The sequence below is a fragment of the Staurois parvus genome, unplaced genomic scaffold, assembly GCF_062004578.1.
Source record: "Staurois parvus isolate SC_StPar_1 unplaced genomic scaffold, SC_StPar_1.0 ptg000380l, whole genome shotgun sequence".
NCBI lineage: Eukaryota > Metazoa > Chordata > Amphibia > Anura > Ranidae > Staurois > Staurois parvus.
In genome coordinates this window covers 1,371,490-1,390,060 of record NW_028318176.1, presented here as the reverse complement: position 1 = coordinate 1,390,060, position 18,571 = coordinate 1,371,490, and the positions used below count along the sequence as shown (strand labels likewise).

Sequence of the window (18,571 nt, the reverse complement as noted above, 5' to 3'; positions counted from 1 at the left end):
GAAGAACACGACACAGGTAACATTCATCCACTTTCTAGTCATTAGGCAAAATCATAATTGATCAATATTCCTGGCACTGATACAACCCAGAAAATTGATCTCCATTTTTTTTAACATTCATAAATGTCAAGGAGCTTATATTCTAAGGGCAGAAACTCAGCCATGTACTAGGCCCAATGAACCTAACAGCATGTCTTTTGAGTATTGGCAGAAACACATCTATACAGGGAAAGCATGCAAACTGAGATGCAGCCATGACTGGTATTAGAACCCATGACCCAAGTGCTGAGCTCTAACTACTAAGCCACTGTGGGAGATACAGTTTGAGCTACAATGTAGAATAGTTACATTGTTTATATAATTTTACCAGTGCTCACTTTATCATTTTTAGACTACTAAAATGGTATTACACAAGATAAATATAACCACGAACAGTAGTGCATGAACTCATGAAAGGTCATCCACCCTTGTGACAGTGTACTACACTATTAGGCACCTTTCTGGCTCCTGTGGCTGAGCTAATTCCTCCCCAGGACCATTTGGGCACCCATCCTATTGGATGGATGGCTGGAGCTGGATGACTAACCCATAGCTGCCAGCATACCGCTGCACCCCCAGATGTGTGATGTGTATAACCCATGCGCTTTAATACTTTTGTTCTGGTGAGTGTAGACCAGTCCTACGGGTGGTTTACCTTTCACGAGTTCATGCACTACTGTCCGTCACGGAGAAATCACACATGCCATTCATAGGCACTCTCTGAGTTGGTACTGTCACACGAAGGATATTCCATTATTCAGGAATGATTATATGAACTTATTTTAGCACCATTTACCATTTTACATCATTATTGCAAATATTTGCACTTTTTGGTTTTTACATGCGTTCAGTATTGATCACATGCATTTATAGCGCTGCACTATGACTTTAACATAGAATAGTAACATGATTAAAGAGAAGGAAGCTATATCATTATATTGGGAACTTAGAACTATACATTCCAAATTGAGATATAAGTGTGAAAATGTTTAACATTTGAAAATAGAATGCATGACATTCATTAGTACATGCATTAGTTGTCTGATCATTTTGGAGAAACAGCAAAAAAAAAAAAAAAATTATAATATAGGTGTACTTTTTATGTTACATTCTAAGTATTCTGTTATGCAAACAAAAAAAAAACAGCAACAGTACAAGGACTGCACTTGTGCGCCATCTAGCAAACATATCCAGTATTGCACCTAAAAATGTGCCAGACGCGATTCCACATTTACTAATAGCAAAGTAGACGTTCCTCAATGAGATTGCTAGACGCCTCTCAGAAGACTGACAGGTCTTGATTGATTTAATTGAGTCTGCCTGAATGTTCAGAGTCTGCTGGTAGACTCAATTCTTAGTAAATCAGGGCCTTAATATCCATATTGATATTCAGCCCTTTTGGATGCATAGAACCAATCTCAAAAATCCACCTTGATTCCATTTGCGAAACAGCTCTCTTTTTATTAGTCCATCTCCACTGTGCGTGTACAATGTCTATACCTACAAAGGACAAGGATGAAGGGTCTCTGTTGTGACACCTTCAGTAATGATTGGACAAGGAGTGTTCCTTATAACCCTGTTTAATATTGTACACATGTTCGCGTAAATGATCCCTCAATCTCCTTGTGGTACAATCTATGTATTGTTTCCTGCATGGGCACTGCAATAAGTAAACAACATATCTGCTATTGCAGGATATGAAGCTGTCAATGTTGTAAGTTTTTCCTGTGGTTGTGGAGACAAAGCTGTTCACTCTCCTTTTTCTATGTTCATTACATGTGCATATTATACATTTATTACATGGATAAAATCCAATTAAACTGTTAAAAAAGGAGGAGATATTGTATGGGAGGATTGAAATTAGACACTATTTCTTAGGGGAATGGCCCTCCTAAATGTAATTTCTGGTCTCTCAGGTAAAATTTGTGCCAAAATAGGGTCTGCTTTAAGGATTCTCCAGTTGTTAATATAAAAACGATAACGAGGATTATTGAGTGGAATAGGTGGTGGTTACGAAAGGACACACTTTAGGTGGTCTCGGTTTTGCAGTCCCATTCAGCAATAAATTCCTATCCAGATTGGCAACTCCTTCCAAGGTGCATGTTAGTAGATTCATCATAGCCATTCTCTATAAACCTATTCTTAATAGTGGCTTGATGGTAATATATATCCAAATCTGTGCAATTTCTTCTGATTCTTTGGAACTGACCCTTTGGTATGTTTTTCACACCTACAATTCCGATACCATGGCGCATGCGCAGAAGTCGGACTCCAGTAAAATGGCGCCCGATTTGGAGACACTTCACTTCTGCAAATTGGTGCATGAACACCACTCATCGCGCGTGTGCCATTTTTACTATATAAGGACACTATCAGACGCCTGGTACTGTGAGCATACCCCCTATGAATACGGGCGGTTTGCATGAAACACGTCAGGGAGGCGCTACAGTCCAGAGGCATCATGTGGGCCCCAGCGGCCATCTTGGATTCATTATCTGGTCAGTAGCTGTTTTTATTCATCTCTGCTTGTTGGATACAATAAATTGAAAATTTGAAACCGTATCACACTATTTGGCCTCCTCTTTTGGGGCTCTGTGACAGCTTCCCACTACCCACACATTAGATGGTTAGAGCCATGCTGATCAGTTGAATGAGTGGAGAGCAGCAACAGACCAGACCACACACACACCAGAGAGGATCCTATTTAACCTTAAGGGGGGTATCTTACATGCGCATACTGTCTGTGCATCTGGCGAGTGTGCAGTCTTGTACCAATTTGGATACACTGTTACCCTTCACCACATTACTGAGCATTTTGAGATAGTTTATGCACCTTACCCACTGGGATATTGTGGATTAGTCACGACACAGTGACTTGGATATTATAGGAGCGGACTTTAAGTTTTGCACTTTAATAAATGCACTTCTGAATGTGTAGTCTCAGTAATCACTTGTGAAAACACGAGTCACATTACTATTGAAGTATTTGTTTAGCACTTGTATATCAGTATATTTATATGTTCTTCCATTTTTAGTACTGCACCCATTCTTTAGTTATTTGGTACCTTGTGTTCAGTGGCTACAGCAACTTCTAAGCGCTCACTTACTCAATATATGAATCACACAGTTCTGCTTTCATTCAATGCTCTTTATTAAACAAAACCATTTCTGATACAAAAGTGAGATGAGATGTGACCCCATCCCTGCACTATAAATGCGTGTTGCTATGGGGATAGAATAGTGCCAATAATGGCAGAATAATACTCTAGTGCAAACAAATCCCCCGTAGTAACAGTCAGAGATGGGCTCGGGGCCCTGGAAGGCACTTGGGTGGGGACACATTCTACGAAGCACAGCAGCTGCTGACATTTCTTGTATTTTATCTGAAGGCAGTTTTTGTTTTGGATGGAGCAGAGAAGGCGAGACACACCCCCCCCCCCCCCCCCCCCCCCCCCCCCCAGGTAGGTTCATTCCAGCCTTTGGCCTGCTGGGGTGATTTCCCATCACTTCCTGTCCTAGGATACACAACAGGTAGTGAGTGGAATCCTGGTGTCCCCATTGGAGGATCTCCACTTCCTGGTCTGGTATCACCCATCACTTCCTGTCCAACAATGGCAACTAGCTTGCTGTGGTGACAAACTTCCTCCACTCCATCCAGAACAAGCCACCAATAGAAAGCTTTACATTAAAGTGCACTGCTGCAGAAAGGATGGGGGGGGGGCGGGACAGGTCAGGTCACAAAGCAATCATCCTCAGATTAGGTCCTTCCACTCATTGAGGCGCAGGAGGTTAGGAGAGAGAATAGTGCAGTTATCAGTGGAGTAGTCCTAAGCAGGGATGAATGATCACCTCCACCTGTAATCCGAGTTGAGTCCTGAGAGTCTGGTGTACAGCAATGTATAAGGTGCAGTGTGGGGGAAGGGGGCCATCGCCACAGAATACCTGAAAGAGAAGAGAAGTTCCATTACCAATTCTTCTGAACACCATAAACTGCTCATCCCGGAGTGCCCACCAACCACCACCTGCTCATCCCAGAGGGCCCACCAACCACCACCTGCTCATCCCAGAGGGCCCCCACCTACTGTCCTTTCCCAGAGTGCCCACAAACAACTATTCATCCTGGAGGGCTCACCACTGATCAACTTAAAGGGGTCCAGATCCAAGACTACAACCCACTGCTCATCTTAGAGGGCCCACCAACTCTACCATGCAAAGCTTATCCTTGAAGACCCACTGCTCATCCTGGAAGTCTTATGGCTCCAACTACACATGGCGGGCCCCACCAACTGCCACTCACTGCTTATCCTGGGAGGCCCACAACTCTAAAATTCACTGCTCATCCGAGGGTTCAGCAATGAATGATACTATATTCAGCGGACATGGGCTAGGTCATCAGTCATTAAGGGGGTTTGGGCTCCTTTCAGGACTGAACATCACCACAATGCCTGCCACTTGGGGTACAGATCTGCAGAAAATCACACGAGGCGTGAGACGTCAATTATGCAGGACAATAAAATCACAAGCCACCAGGAGACTCCACCCACCAGCATCCATCACTATCCTATCAGTGATTAGTGGAGAGGCTGGACCTTTTCAGAAAGGCTGTTTGCACCACCTAGGTCGCCCATACACAGACTCTGCCCATACACAGGCCAACTTACTGGGGTGGCAGAGTTGTCTCATTTCAATTACATTCCTCCACGTTTTGGGTGGAGCTGTCATGTTGAATCGGGATGGGGGGGTTTGGGGAATTACCTTGGATGGGAGGTTGGGACCCTCAGGAATGTGGGATTCCTCAATTCTGCTTCTTGTATTTGACATGGATGAACAGCCCATCCTGGGTGCTACAAGAACAAAAAAGCAGTTCAGTGGAGGGCGGTGCACTGGGTGACAGGTGCAGTCCTGTGGGCGAAGTTCATGTAAAGAGGCATTACAGGGCGTGGTCATCCCCGACACAGCCAGGGCAGCGTACACTTACTTGCTTTTCTGCACAGTGATGGATGGGTGATCGAATCTCAGCAACATCACATCCAGATCTACAGGGGGCGCTACATCCTCATAGCCAAACGACACATCCAGCTCCTCCAGAGAAGTGTTTGCATCGATGACGGCCATGAATTCCTCAGTGCAGGAGGAGGTCAGCTCACAATACCCCACTCTGTACAATGGAGACAAGGAGGTAAGTATGGAGTTTTACTCCAGAGACCTGCGCTTACCATGAGGGAGGAGTCACCTGACTGTCTGCAGAGTACAGCCTGGAGTCTGGAGGGCCTCACACAGCCGCTTTACTCCAGAGTCCTCAAACTTGTTTCCTGCCAGATCCAGGCTGGTCAGTGATTGGTTGGTGAGGAGGGCGGAGGCCAGATCCTGGAGGGAGGAGGAGGACAGGTCACACCCGTACAACCTGGGGGAGGGAACATGGAGGGTCAGTTTCATGCTGGACATGGATGACAGAACATGACAATGCAGAGCGAGAGCTACCTGTAAGGGCCCCAGCCACCACATAGGGCACCGGGCAGCAACAGCCACCACATACATACTACTGTGGGTTACCTCTGCTCTTACATAAGCTGCACACTGCTGGAGTCTGAGAAGGAATGGGGCCACTTGGGGTAATTGCACTAATGGGGGACATTTTGCTGGACAGGCATTATTCCAGGTGGGCTGCACTTGGACCAATCATCCAGAAACAGCTCCCCAACCAATTGTCAATATGCGGCGTATATAGAACTCACTCCAGCTCCTGCAGGATGCAGCGCGGGTCTCCCAGTCCTTCACACAGAACCTTCACTCCAGAATCCTCCAGACTATTCCAGGAGAGACTCAGTTTGATCAGAGACCGGCTGGTGGAGAGGACGGAGCGGAGGTCCACACAGGACACCTGGGTCAGCTCACAAGTGGCTAATCTGGAAAGAGACATCCATATGAAAAACTACCCAATTAGCTCCTGGGACCTGGTGCTAGACTTTAGCCCCATTGGCTGAACTCTTACTCCATCTCCTGCACGGTACAGCCCGGGTCACACAGTCCTTCACAGAGGAGCTTCACTCCGGAGTCCCCAAGTTTGTTGTCCTGCAAATTCAGGCTGGTTAGGGTCCGGTTTGTAAGAATGACCGATCGGAAATCCTCGCAGGACGAGCTGGTGAGGTTATTCTCAAACAACCTGCATAGAACAAAGACCACATGACCAGGAGCCCACCCAGACCATGTGACCAGGAGCCCCCCCCCCCCATGGACAATCTGCATTCAGTCTGTTCATCATTGGTGGGAAATACAAGAGACTACACCAAAAACTATCCTGGAATTAGTGTAGTGTGGACATAGTGGAGAGGAACTGGATTGGACTTGCCCAGTATGGTGGCTCCTCCCACTGCTAGTCACCCTGCAGGGGAAGGGGGGGGGGGGTATGGATTTACATGGCAACCCTGGGATCTGCTGTCAGAAGTTGTTCATACTCAGCATCATCCCATACCCAGTTCTACTCCCCACAAGTACATTACAACAGTTCTCTCCTGTTCTATAATAGGCCCGCCAGACCACCTCCCCACTACCAATGGGCCCACCAGAACTCACGCCAGCATCTTCACAGTGCAGCCTGGATGGCGGAGAGCCTCACACAGCATCTTGACCCCAGTGTCCTCGAGGTTGCACTCTCTCAGGTACAGGGTCGTGAGAGATCGATTGGTCATCAGAGCAGAGCGGAGGAATTCACAGCAGGCCGGAGTCAGATCAGAGAATTCAATCCTGGAAGGGACAAGTCCAGTTAGAACTTACGGCTCGGTTTTACCAGTAATATCTACAACCTGATACACTGAGAGATTCGGTGCTGAAAGCTGAAGATAGCACGTGGAAGAACCCATAAGGTTCTGTGACACCGGTACGGTTATCCCTCTATATAGGGCTGAGAGGGAAGGGAAATCCAATATTGCGAGTGGTCACCAGAAAAGGAATAGTGGAAATCCTCCAATGGGGACCCCCATACTGGTGACAGCCTACAAGGAAGTTTCCATCAGTTCCTGTTGTGTCTACAGGACAGACCTTCTGGTCCTCCTGGTGTGTCTACAGGACAGGAAGTGATGCAATGTCTAGGATGGGACAACCCTTCTGGTACTTCTATTATACGAGTTGAAGACTCACCTCAGCTCCTGCAGGGTACACCCCGGAACCTCCAACACTTCACATAGAAATTTCACTCCCTCATCCTCAATTTTATTCAGTGCCAGATCCAACTTGTGTAGAGATCGGTTTTCTTTAATGGCGGAGCCAATGATCCGACAGCTCGGGGCAGTCAAGTTGCAGTCACCAAGCCTGCAAACAAAAGTCAGAGCCTCATAATTAGGAATCTGCCATCCAGTGAACTTAGAATGGACCATAAAGATGTCTGAACTCGGGAGAGGAGACCAACAACCGACACATCAGAAGTATCTGGACGTCCCTCATTACCCCGACACCACCTTAGATGTAGGGGAAACTCAGAATCCCAATCTCACCTGGGGGTACAAACTGAAGAGTAATCGTAAGCTGACGCCCACCACTCAAATATCAGTGACCCTGCCCCCCAACAAGAGATGAACAGCCAACCAACAATGTCCCATCGTCTCATGGTGCCTTTCCAGAAGAGTAGAGGCCATTACTGCAGGAAGACCAACCTTGGTTGGATGGAGGGGTAGACCTGCCATTGCGTTGGCCATCTCAATGCAGAACATCTTCTAACCATCAACAATGGGAGCGTGACCTCTCATGGCTTTATGTCAGCAGAGAATTGTCCCTCGTGAGTAAGGGTTTGTCCAATATATGTGTTAGCACTCAGGTCTGTTCCCCCCAGTCCCACCCCCTCCCCCCAGGAGGAGACTGCCCCCCCCACCAGTCCCACCCCCTCAAGACTGCCCCCCCACCAATCCCTCCCCCTTCAGGTGGTGACCGCCCCACCCAGTCCCACCCCCTCCAGGAGGAGACTGCCCCACCCCCTCCAGGAGGAGACTTACGACAGCTCCTGCAGGACACAGCCCGGCTGGCGTAGGCCATCGCACATGGTTTTCAGAGCGGAGTCCTCCAGAGTGTGGTGACCCAGGACAAGTTTGGTGAGCGATCGGCTGGAAGAAAAAGCAGAACGGAGATCCTCGTAGAAGGACGGGGTGACCACAGAAACATGAAACCTGTGAGGAGAGCAAAAAGCATCAGGATTGTAGTCCAAGATGGCAAAAAAGTCCAACTCAAGCCAGAATAAAATCACAATTTAGCTCCTTTCCTTCCTTGAGAACCCGGATTAGGAATTGGTGGGACCTATATTCCCAGCTAACAGTCCCATGTAGGGAACTGATTGTAGACTCCTGGGGACAGCCCATGAGGAAGGAGCAGCTGTCAATTCCAACATGGTGGTGATGGGACACTATAATCCAGAGGTCTGCATGTCCACCAGTGAATAAAGGACCCACCAGAGGTTTTCTACCATGCAGAAAACATTTCTATATATGATGAGCACTTCTGAAAATTGGAAGGACACCATGACTACACTGAGGTTCAATTCTAGGTGGTCACCAGCAGCCTGACAAGAGATTAGGGAAGAGGCCAGAAGGGCACAAACTTACTCCAGTTCTTCGATCTTGCTGTCCGGTTTAGACATCCAGGAAGCCTTTCCACCCCTCGCAATGTCCTCAGCAAAGCCACACCGTGTGAAGCTGAAGGAGAAATACAAATTATCTCAGAACCAATTATTTTACAAGAAAAACTTCAGAAGCCAGGAGCCCTTTAACATATCAGTCGGAGGTCGATGGGTTCAAGAAGCTGTTACTAGATAATGAGGTCTCCCATGGATAAGGAGACCCAAAATACATCAACTGATCAACCAGAACACAAGCCACTCCAAACCTCAACCAGGACATCCACCATCTCCAACAACTAAAGCCAGCCATTGACTGCTTGAATCTCTGCCGGTTCAGCAGGAACTCTTGAGATTTGAACCATGTATGGGGAGGCCGAATGTATCGATCAACTTTGGTACAACCAGCCTGCCACTAGCAATAATCCCTGTTCTCCCAGTAAGGACAGCTCCCTCCCCACCAGAACACAATGGCTCAGCGAGAGGGATCCCCCTGTCACTGTTGATGGGGGAAACTCAGTGAATTTCTTTAAAAGCTGAGAAATTCACTTTAGGCTTTGGCCTCCCTAAGAAACAATGGCCATGGACAGTGGATTAGGTCCAGCATTGTAGGCCATGAATTACAGATGAGACCTCTATACACAACAGCCAGGGTACGGGTATGGTCAGGACAGCCTTCCAGTGATGTTAGATGACAATTCTGGAAGGGTTTCCATACCATATCTCCTGGTTCCAGCAGAAGGCAGTTTGGGAAGTTTGGTTCTAGGAGGTAGTCCATTCTACATGATGCTGGACATTCAAAGGCCTTCAATTTACCTTAAATCTACAGACTACAAAAGACAAACGTAAGCATGAAGACTTGACCCCAGCAGTAATGGAAGATCCATGTGTTGGTGTGACCGTTCATGACGTCCTACAAGAAAGGTCTCTAGACATCAGAGATGTTAGTTTGGGGTAAAGGGACTACAGAAGAACACTTACCAGAGCTTTGAGGAGCTATGGAAGAAGGGAGACAGCAATTCCAGGTCTCGGGGTCTCATCAGCTGATCCTCCAGGCGGATGGAGACAAAGCTCCTCTGGTCTGCCAGACAATACAGCATCTCTCTGATCCGCACATTCTCCATGGATGAGCTGTAAAAACACGGCTCAAACACCAGGTCTTTGGCACTGAACACTCGGCTGCACAGCTCCTTGTCCTGAGCCTCGTAGAAGCAGGTTAGGGCATCGGTGCAGAGCCTTCCATCAACAAGCCATTTCTCCATGGCAAATTTGGCTCGTAAGGAAACGCTAGACCCAAGGCCTTCCGCAAACTCCTTCAACTGATCATTATTCAGGAGGCCAAAGAGGAACTGTATGGTGGAGTTCAAGTATGGCTGATATTCAGCCTGATAAATCAGAGATCTTCCTCTGCAGACTCTCGGGAGGAATGCATCTCCACTTACTATGCCGGTCTCTTTAACCTCAGCATCTTCATCCAACACATAATACAACGCAGCAAAGAAATCCTGAACACTCTTGTGAATGAAGCTGTAGTTGGTTGTGGCTTCCACATCCTTCTGGAAAATGTGGTCATCTGGAAAGACAGAAGCTACCGCCGATATAGTCAGCTCATACAGTCTAAGATCTTCCTCATCAAACAAGCTCTTCTGACTCAAGGTGCCTTCGATGGCCAAGGCACAGAGGTTCTGCAGACACTGGAGGGCCGCCTGGTTGCCGCCTTGGTTGAGAAGTAAGCTCCTGAGATACGACAGGTAAACGGAGGTGAGGGTTCTACAGGTTGCTGGGCTCAGCTCGTTCTTCATTCCTGCCTTCAGTATCTTACAAACAAGCCAACAAATCAAAGGAACTGAAGACAAACCCAACAGAACTTCATTTTCTCTCACCACTGAGATAGCCTGGTCTGCCTCATCTTTGTTTTTGAAGAAGTTGTGGAAATATTCTTCTAAATCGCCTTCAGACAACCCGAGAAGTTCTACAGAACAAGGGGACTGAGTGAGCTCCTTCATCTTTGGGAGGCACATAGATCTGGACGTGATGAGCAGAGAGGTTTCAGGAAGGATAGATTTCCTCAATAGGCATCTTAGGAAGGTGTCTTTGTGGGTCTGCTGGAAAGGGTCATCACAGTCATCTTCGTCATCTTCCATGGTCCACCTCAGCTCATCGAACCCATCGAGAACGATCAGAACCTTGGAAGGATCATTGAAAGCCGACTTGATCATATTCTCTGGGCACTGCAGCTTGGAGCAGCTTTTGGCCACAAGTCCTTCAATATCGATATTGCCGTTAATCATATTTATTTTTCTGCTGTTCAAGTAAAACAGAAAACTAAAACGGTCGGCATAGAGGCTTCCAGAGGCCCAGTCCAGCATGATCTTCCGTGTGGTCAGAGTTTTCCCTATTCCAGGAGGTCCCACCAACACCACAGTCTTGGGGACAAACCCGCTGCCATCAGGAACAAACAGGTCCTGGACCTTGGATGGGGAATATTGGTCTGAGGACTCGGTGACCTCGGCACGCTGAAGTAAAGTGCCAGAATAAGGTATTGTATCATTCTCCTCCCGATTAACCTGGAGGGGGCGGAGCCTGGGATATCTCTGCCCAAGGCAGACAACCTTCCCCACATGGGAATCGTGGGCTTCAATGTGTTGGAAGACTTCTTTCACAGATGCCAGATACTTGGATTTCCATTCTGTGGAGCAGAAATATGGATCAAGTTGAGGAGCAGCAGATAGAGGGTGAAGCATAAACCTATCTTATGGAGCGTTCCTATTCTTCGACCCCGACGAACGTTACAAGGACCTCAGAAATTATTAGAACACCAGCCTCCACCCAGCCCACCCCTCTGCACTGGCCTCTGCCTGGCCCACCCTCTTTGTATATATGGGGGGGGGGGTATTAGTTGGGGGTGGAAGTGTTGCTTGCCATACCCCCTAGTCTGGGAGACTTCCTCATTGCTGGTTCAGATGACAGGACCCCCAATGCTCGCTCCTTCCCCATCCCTACAGAGCCACGTCCGAGGGGAGGGGCCCACAGGCTACATCCAAGGGGAGGGGCCCACAGTCTACATCCAATCATTGTAGAGAAGGGTGTGGGAGGGGCATCCCCCTGCCAATTACCTCTCAGGGGGGACTCCACCATGGTGCCGGCAGAGCGGGTGCAGACTTCACCTCCGGAACTGGAAGAGAAAAGACGAGGTCAGCAAGTGATGGAAGGAGCCACATCTTATCACACCCAATCCTCTCCCCCACCACAACCAATGCTCCCCCTCTCCCCCAGATCTTCCACACACACCCAATCCTCCCCTCCCCCCTCCAGACACCACCCTATAGGAGCCCCTCACCTACCTCCCCTGAGCCCAGGTCCTCATGGGTTTAGAGGCAGGAAACTGCCAGGTACCCCAAAGGAGCCACTCTACAAACTGAGGGACTCCCATCAGCCAATCAGCTGAAGGGAAGGAGACCTGCAGTGGGCAGAGCATCACCAGGCACCACCTACAACTGATGTCACACCTATGGGAGACGTTCTGTGTGAGAAGTGTCTGCTAGAAGCTGAGTGACATCCCCCCCCATGACTCATCACACAGGGAGCTCAGTCAGCAATGGGGGAGGGGCTCCTGCAAAAGGTGAGTCATGGTAGGAGAGAGGGACCCCATGACTCCCCCCTCGCAAGAGCCCCTCCCACCCATGACTCCCCTCTCGCAGGAGCTCCTCCCACCCATGACTCACCTCTTGCAGGAGCCCCTCCCCCATCACTGAATCAAAGGTTCTGGGGGGGGCTGCAGATACATCATGGGGGAAGGGCACTCAAATTCTCTCCCCCCTCCAGTCCCTCTGACTCAGCAATGGGGGGGGGGGGCCTCCTATGAGAGGTGAGTCATGGGGGAAGGGGCTCCTGTGTGGTGAGGCTCCCATAGAAGCTGTGAGGTGCAGAGGAATCCGATGTCCTGCACCGAGTGACATCATCACAGCCAAGGAGTCCGCTTCCATTAGCAGCTTCTCACACGACTTATCTGCACCTCTCCCAGCTCTTCACCTGTCAGGCGCTCAATCAGCGATGCAGCGGAACTTCCCGCCCCCTCCTTATAATACCGCCTTGGCCACACCCTGACCCTCCTCTCGTCCCACCCCTCCATCTTCCCGGAGACAAAACCCCGCCCTGACATCCACCCGGAGACCAGACATCTCCCTGACCCCTGCATCCTCCCGGAGACCTCCCGCCCCCATATTCAGAGTCCGATGCTCGGATTGCTTTCCTCTCTCCGGACGGCGGATCTCCCCGGAGGATGGGTGGAATTCTGTCACCCGGAGGAGGGGGTGGTCTCTGGGAAAATGGCGCCTGTTCCGGGGACTCTTGTGTAGAGCAGAGACCTCTAGTTGTGGGGGAGGATGTGGTGACACGTGTTCTGGTTAGCTCCTTATTCCGTTACTTCAGCATAACATGGCGTCTCGTCCTGCATCACCGAGAATGTATGATGTATGTATGAAGATCCAAAGCAGAGGAGTCCATCGTGACAGGAGAGGGGAGGACAGACCCGACCAGAGGAGTACATCGTGACAGGAGAGGGGAGGACAGACCCCACCGGAGGAGTCCATCGTGACAGGAGAGGACAGACCTTCGTGAGATGACACGTTTCGGGAGCTGTTCTCCTATGAAGTCGGGTCTGTCCTCCCCTCTCCTGTCACTATGGACTCCTCCGGTTGGGTCTATCCTCACCTGACCTGTCACTATGGACTCCTCCGGTCGGGTCTATCCTTACCTGTCCTGTCACTATGGACTCCTCCGGTCGGGTCTATCCTTACCTGTCCTGTCACTATGGACTCCTCCGGTCGGGTCTATCCTTACCTGTCCTGTCACTATGGACTCCTCTGCTCTGTATCTCCATACATCATCATACATTCTTCATATAAACACTCCACAGCGCAAAAAAAAAAAAATGTAAATAATATGAAACAAATGTGAAAAAAGTCCAAACAAAGTCCAAGGAATTTTATTCAAAATATATAAATTGTGCTCCATCCCAGAAACTCCTCCCCCCCGTCCACGATGACCCCTCCCACCGTCCGCGACTCACGCTCCCACCAACCGCGATTCCCGCTCCCACCGTCTGCGACTCCAGCTCCCACCGTCCGCGACTCCCCCTCCCACCGTCCGCGATTCCCCCTCCCACCGTCCGTGATCCCCGCTCCCCCCGTCCGTCCATCCGCGATCCCCGCTCCTTCCCATCCGCGATTCCCCCTCCCACCGTCCGCGATTCCCCCTCCCACCGTCCGCGACTCCCGCTCCCACCGTCCGCGATTCCCCCTCCCACCGTCCGCGATTCTCCCTCCCACCGTCCGTGATCCCTGCTCCCCCGTCCGTCCATCCGCGATCCCTGCTCCTTCCCATCCGCGATTCCCGCTCCCACCGTCCGCGACTCCCGTTCCCACCGTCCGCGACTCCCGCTCCCCCCGTCCGCGATTCCCCCTCCCACCGTCCGCGATTCCCCCTCCCACCGTCCGTGACTCCCCCTCCCACCGTCCGCGACTCCCGCTCCCACCGTCCGCGACTCCCGCTCCCACCGTCCGCGACTCCCGATCCCCCGTCCGCGATTCCCCCTCCCACCGTCCGCGATTCCCCCTCCCACCGTCCGTGATTCCCGCTCCCACCGTCCGAGATCCCTGCTCCCCCCGTCCATCCGTGATCTCGCTCCTTCCCATCCGCGATTCCCGCTCCCACCGTCCGCGATTCCCGCTCCCACCATCCGCAATTCCCCCTCCCACCGTCCGCGATTCCCCCTCCCACCGTCCGCGATTCCCGCTCCCACCGTCCGAGATCCCTGCTCCCCCCGTCCATCCGTGATCTCGCTCCTTCCCATCCGCGATTTCCCCTCCCACCGTCCGCGATTCCCCCTCCCACCGTCCGCGACTCCCGCTCCCACCGTCCGCAATTCCCCCTCCCACCGTCCGCGATTCTCCCTCCCACCGTCCGTGATCCCTGCTCCCCCGTCCGTCCATCCGCGATCCCTGCTCCTTCCCATCCGCGATTCCCGCTCCCACCGTCCGCGACTCCCGTTCCCACCGTCCGCGACTCCCGCTCCCCCCGTCCGCGATTCCCCCTCCCACCGTCCGCGATTCCCCCTCCCACCGTCCGTGACTCCCCCTCCCACCGTCCGCGACTCCCGCTCCCACCGTCCGCGACTCCCGCTCCCACCGTCCGCGACTCCCGCTCCCCCGTCCGCGATTCCCCCTCTCACCGTCCGCGATTCCCCCTCCCACCGTCCGTGATTCCCGCTCCCACCGTCCGAGATCCCTGCTCCCCCCGTCCATCCGTGATCTCGCTCCTTCCCATCCGCGATTCCCGCTCCCACCGTCCGCGATTCCCGCTCCCAACGTCCGTGATTCCCGCTCCCACCATCCGCAATTCCCCCTCCCACCGTCCGCGATTCCCCCTCCCACCGTCCGCGATTCCCGCTCCCACCGTCCGCGACTCCCGCTCCCACCGTCCGAGATCCCTGCTCCCCCCGTCCGAGATCCCTGCTCCCCCCCGTCCATTCATCCATGATCTCGCTCCTTCCCATCCGCGACTCCCGTTCCCACCGTCCGCGACTCCCGTTCCCACCGTCCGCGACTCCCATTCCCCCCGTCCGCGACTCCCCCTCCCACCGTCCGCGACTCCCCCTCCCACCGTCGGTGATTCCCGCTCCCACCGTCCGCGACTCCCGTTCCCACCGTCCGCGACTCCTGCTCCCCCGTCCGCGATTCCCCCTCCCACCGTCCGCGATTCCCCCTCCCACCGTCCGTGATTCCCGCTCCCACCGTCCGTGATTCCCGCTCCCACCGTCCGAGATCCCTGCTCCCCCCGTCCATCCGTGATCTCGCTCCTTCCCATCCGCGATTCCCGCTCCCACCGTCCGCGATTCCCGCTCCCAACGTCCGTGATTCCCGCTCCCACCGTCCGCGATTCCCCCTCCCACCGTCCACGACTCCCGTTCCCACCGTCCGCGATTCCCCCTCCCACCGTCCGCGATTCCCCCTCCCACCACCCGCGACTCCCGCTCCCCCCGTCCGCGATTCCCCCTCCCACCGTCCGCGATTCCCCCTCCCACCGTCCGTGATTCCCGCTCCCACCGTCCGAGATCCCTGCTCTCCCCGTCCGTCCATCCGTGATCTCGCTCCTTCCCGTCCGCGATTCCCCCTCCCACCGTCCGCGATTCCCGCTCCCACCGTCCGCGACTCCCGCTCCCACCGTCCGTGATCCCTGCTCCCCCCGTCCGAGATCCCTGCTCCCCCCTGTCCGTTCATCCATGATCTCGCTCCTTCCCATCCGCGACTCCCGTTCCCACCGTCCGCGACTCCCGTTCCCCCCGTCCGCGACTCCCCCTCCCACCGTCGGTGATTCCCGCTCCCACCGTCCGCGATTCCCGCTCCCACCGTCCGCGATTCCCCCTCCCACCGTCCGCGATTCCCCCTCCCACCGTCCGTGATTCCCGCTCCCACCGTCCGAGATCCCTGCTCCCCCCGTCCGTCCATCCATGATCTCGCTCCTTCCCATCTGCGATTCTCGCTCCCACCGTCCGCGATTCCCGCTCCCAACGTCCGTGATTCCCGCTCCCAACATCCGCAATTCCCCCTCCCACCGTCCGCGATTCCCCCTCCCACCGTCCGCGATTCCCGCTCCCACCGTCCGCGACTCCCGCTCCCACCGTCCGTGATCCCTGCTCCCCCCGTCCGAGATCCCTGCTCCCCCCCGTCCATTCATCCATGATCTCGCTCCTTCCCATCCGCGACTCCCGTTCCCACCGTCCGCGACTCCCGTTCCCACCGTCCGCGACTCCCATTCCCCCCGTCCGCGACTCCCCCTCCCACCGTCGGTGATTCCCGCTCCCACCGTCCGCGATTCCCGCTCCCACCGTCGGTGATCCCCGCTCCCACCGTCCGTGATCCCTGCTCCCCCCGTCCGTCCATCCGTGATCCCGCTACTTCCCATCCGCAATTCCCGCTCCCCCCGTCCGCGATTCCCCCTCCCACCGTCCGCGATTCCCCCTCCCACCGTCCGCGATTCCCGCTCCCACCGTCCGAGATCCCTGCTTCCCCCGTCCGTGATCTCGCTCCTTCCCATCTGCGATTCTTGCTCCCACCGTCCGCGATTCCCGCTCCCAACGTCCGTGATTCCCGCTCCCACCATCCGCAATTCCCCCTCCCACCGTCCGCGATTCCCCCTCCCACCGCCCGCGACTCCCAATCCCACCGTCCGTGATCCCTGCTCCCCCCGTCCGAGATCCCTGTTCCCCCCGTCCGTCCATCCATGATCTCGCTCCTTCCCATCCGCGATTCCCGCTCCCAACGTCCGCGATTCCCGCTCCCACCGTCCGCGACTCCCGTTCCCACCGTCCGCGACTCCCATTCCCCCCGTCCGCGACTCCCCCTCACACCGTCCGCGACTCCCCCTCCCACCGTCGGTGATTCCCGCTCCCACCGTCCGCGATTCCCGCTCCCACCGTCGGTGATCCCCGCTCCCACCGTCCGTGATCCCTGCTCCCCCCGTCCGTGATCCCTGCTCCCCCCGTCCGTCCATCCGTGATCCCGCTACTTCCCATCCGCAATTCCCGCTCCCACCGTCCGCGATTCCCCCTCCCACCGTCTGTGATTCCCACTCCCACCGTCCGTGATCCCTGCTCCCCCTGTCCGTGATCCCTGCTCCTCCCGTCTGTCCATCCGTGATCCCCGCTCCGTCCCATCCACGATTCCTGCTCCCACCGTCCGCAATTCCCGCTCCCACCATCCGCAATTCCCGCTCCCCACATCCGTGATTCCTCCTCCCACCATTAGATGACAATGAGGAGCAAATAAAGAGACACAAATAGTGCAACAATGTATAAGATTCTTCTATCTAAAAAATGCTGCCTTACTGCACTCATATGACTAAACCTGCCCTGACCTCCTGTCGCCTCCTGACCCTGTCGCCTCCTGACCCCTCACACCCTTCAAGAGCCTAAACCCCGCCTCCCACCCCTCTAACCTCCCGGACCCCGCCCTGACACGCCTCTCGTTCTCCCCTAAACCCAGCCCTGCCGCCTCCCACCCCTCCATCCTCCTGGAGACTAAACCCCGCCCTGACCCCTCCATCCTCCCAGAGATTAAACCCCACCCTGACCCCTCCATCCTCCCAGAGATTAAACCCCGCCCTGACCCCTCCTCCATCCTCCCGGAGAGCAGACCCCGCCCACTCACATGATAGAAAGTATCCTCAGGCTTCTATAATCGGCCCCAAGGATCATATTATATGACATCATTCCATTTGTAGAAGTGGGCTAGCAGTGATCTGTAGAAATCCCCTTGGAGCGCTGCAAACCAGTGTGAGCTCCACTCACGGGATGTGATGTCACCACGCATCCACCACAACCAGAAATATGGCAACGCGTTTCACCCTCCTCCAGGGTGTTATCCAAGACATCATTTTCCAGCTCCAAACATCCTTTATACCTTCCCGATACTCCTCCCCCTTTCTCCATTCAGCCAAATCCATTCTATTAAAGCTCTAATACCTCATCCCTCCAGTTCGCTTCCCACTTACAATCTCAGGGCGGGTTTTAGTCTCTGGGAGGATGGAGGGGAGAACGAGAGGCGTGCCAGGGCGGGGTCCGGGAGGATGGAGGGGTGGGAGGTGGCAGGGCGGGGTTTTGTCTCCGGGAGGACGGAGGAGTGGGAGGCGGCAGGGCGGGGTTTAGGGGAGAACGAGAGGCGTGTCAGGGCGGGGTCCGGGAGGTTAGAGGGGTGGGAGGCGGGGTTTAGGCTCTTGAAGGGTGTGAGGGGTCAGGGCGGGGTTTAGTCTCAGAGGATGGAGGCGGCAGGGCGGGGTTTAGTCTCCGGGAGGATAGAGGGGTGGGAGGGGGTCAGGGCGGGGTTTAGTCTCCGGGAGGATGTAGGGGTGGGCGGGGTCTGGTCTCAGGGTGGA

At 53.6% G+C, this 18,571-nt stretch overlaps 1 protein-coding gene across 5 annotated transcripts; it reads right to left on the bottom strand.

The window, feature by feature from the left end:
- Positions 1–3,759: 3,759 nt before the first annotated feature.
- LOC149455962 (NACHT, LRR and PYD domains-containing protein 3-like) lies at positions 3,760–18,212 on the bottom strand. Of its 5 annotated transcripts, none has more exons than XM_089685545.1 (13): positions 18,191–18,212; positions 11,755–11,813; positions 9,620–11,327; positions 8,628–8,717; positions 8,025–8,195; positions 7,177–7,347; positions 6,613–6,783; positions 6,032–6,202; positions 5,775–5,945; positions 5,273–5,443; positions 5,018–5,197; positions 4,795–4,883; positions 3,760–3,981 (listed from the first exon to the last, which is right to left on the bottom strand). In XM_089685545.1, exons 2-12 carry the CDS (start codon positions 11,774–11,776, stop codon positions 4,835–4,837), a joined length of 3,075 nt encoding a protein of 1,024 aa, XP_089541671.1. In that variant the 5' UTR covers positions 11,777–11,813; positions 18,191–18,212; the 3' UTR covers positions 3,760–3,981; positions 4,795–4,834. The 5 variants fall into 5 exon arrangements, with proteins under 5 accessions (XP_089541671.1, XP_089541669.1, XP_089541668.1 ...); XM_089685543.1 differs by lacking the exon at positions 18,191–18,212 and adding an exon at positions 18,162–18,181; XM_089685542.1 differs by lacking the exon at positions 18,191–18,212 and adding an exon at positions 17,848–18,043.
- Between the last annotated feature and the right edge of the window lie 359 nt (positions 18,213–18,571).

Bases quoted from the DNA above. Each gene is read 5' to 3' on its own strand.
- LOC149455962 (XM_089685540.1), bottom strand. From the start codon at position 12,116: ATGCTCTGCCCACTGCAGGTCTCCTTCCCTTCAGCTGATTGGCTGATG. The intron at 11,328-11,754 runs GTAATTGGCAGG...TCTGCTCCACAG, and splicing joins GGTGGAGTCCCCCCTGAGAG to AATGGAAATCCAAGTATCTG. The intron at 6,203-6,612 runs GTGAGTTCTGGT...TGTTCTATGCAG, and splicing joins TGCACTGTGAAGATGCTGGC to GTTGTTTGAGAATAACCTCA.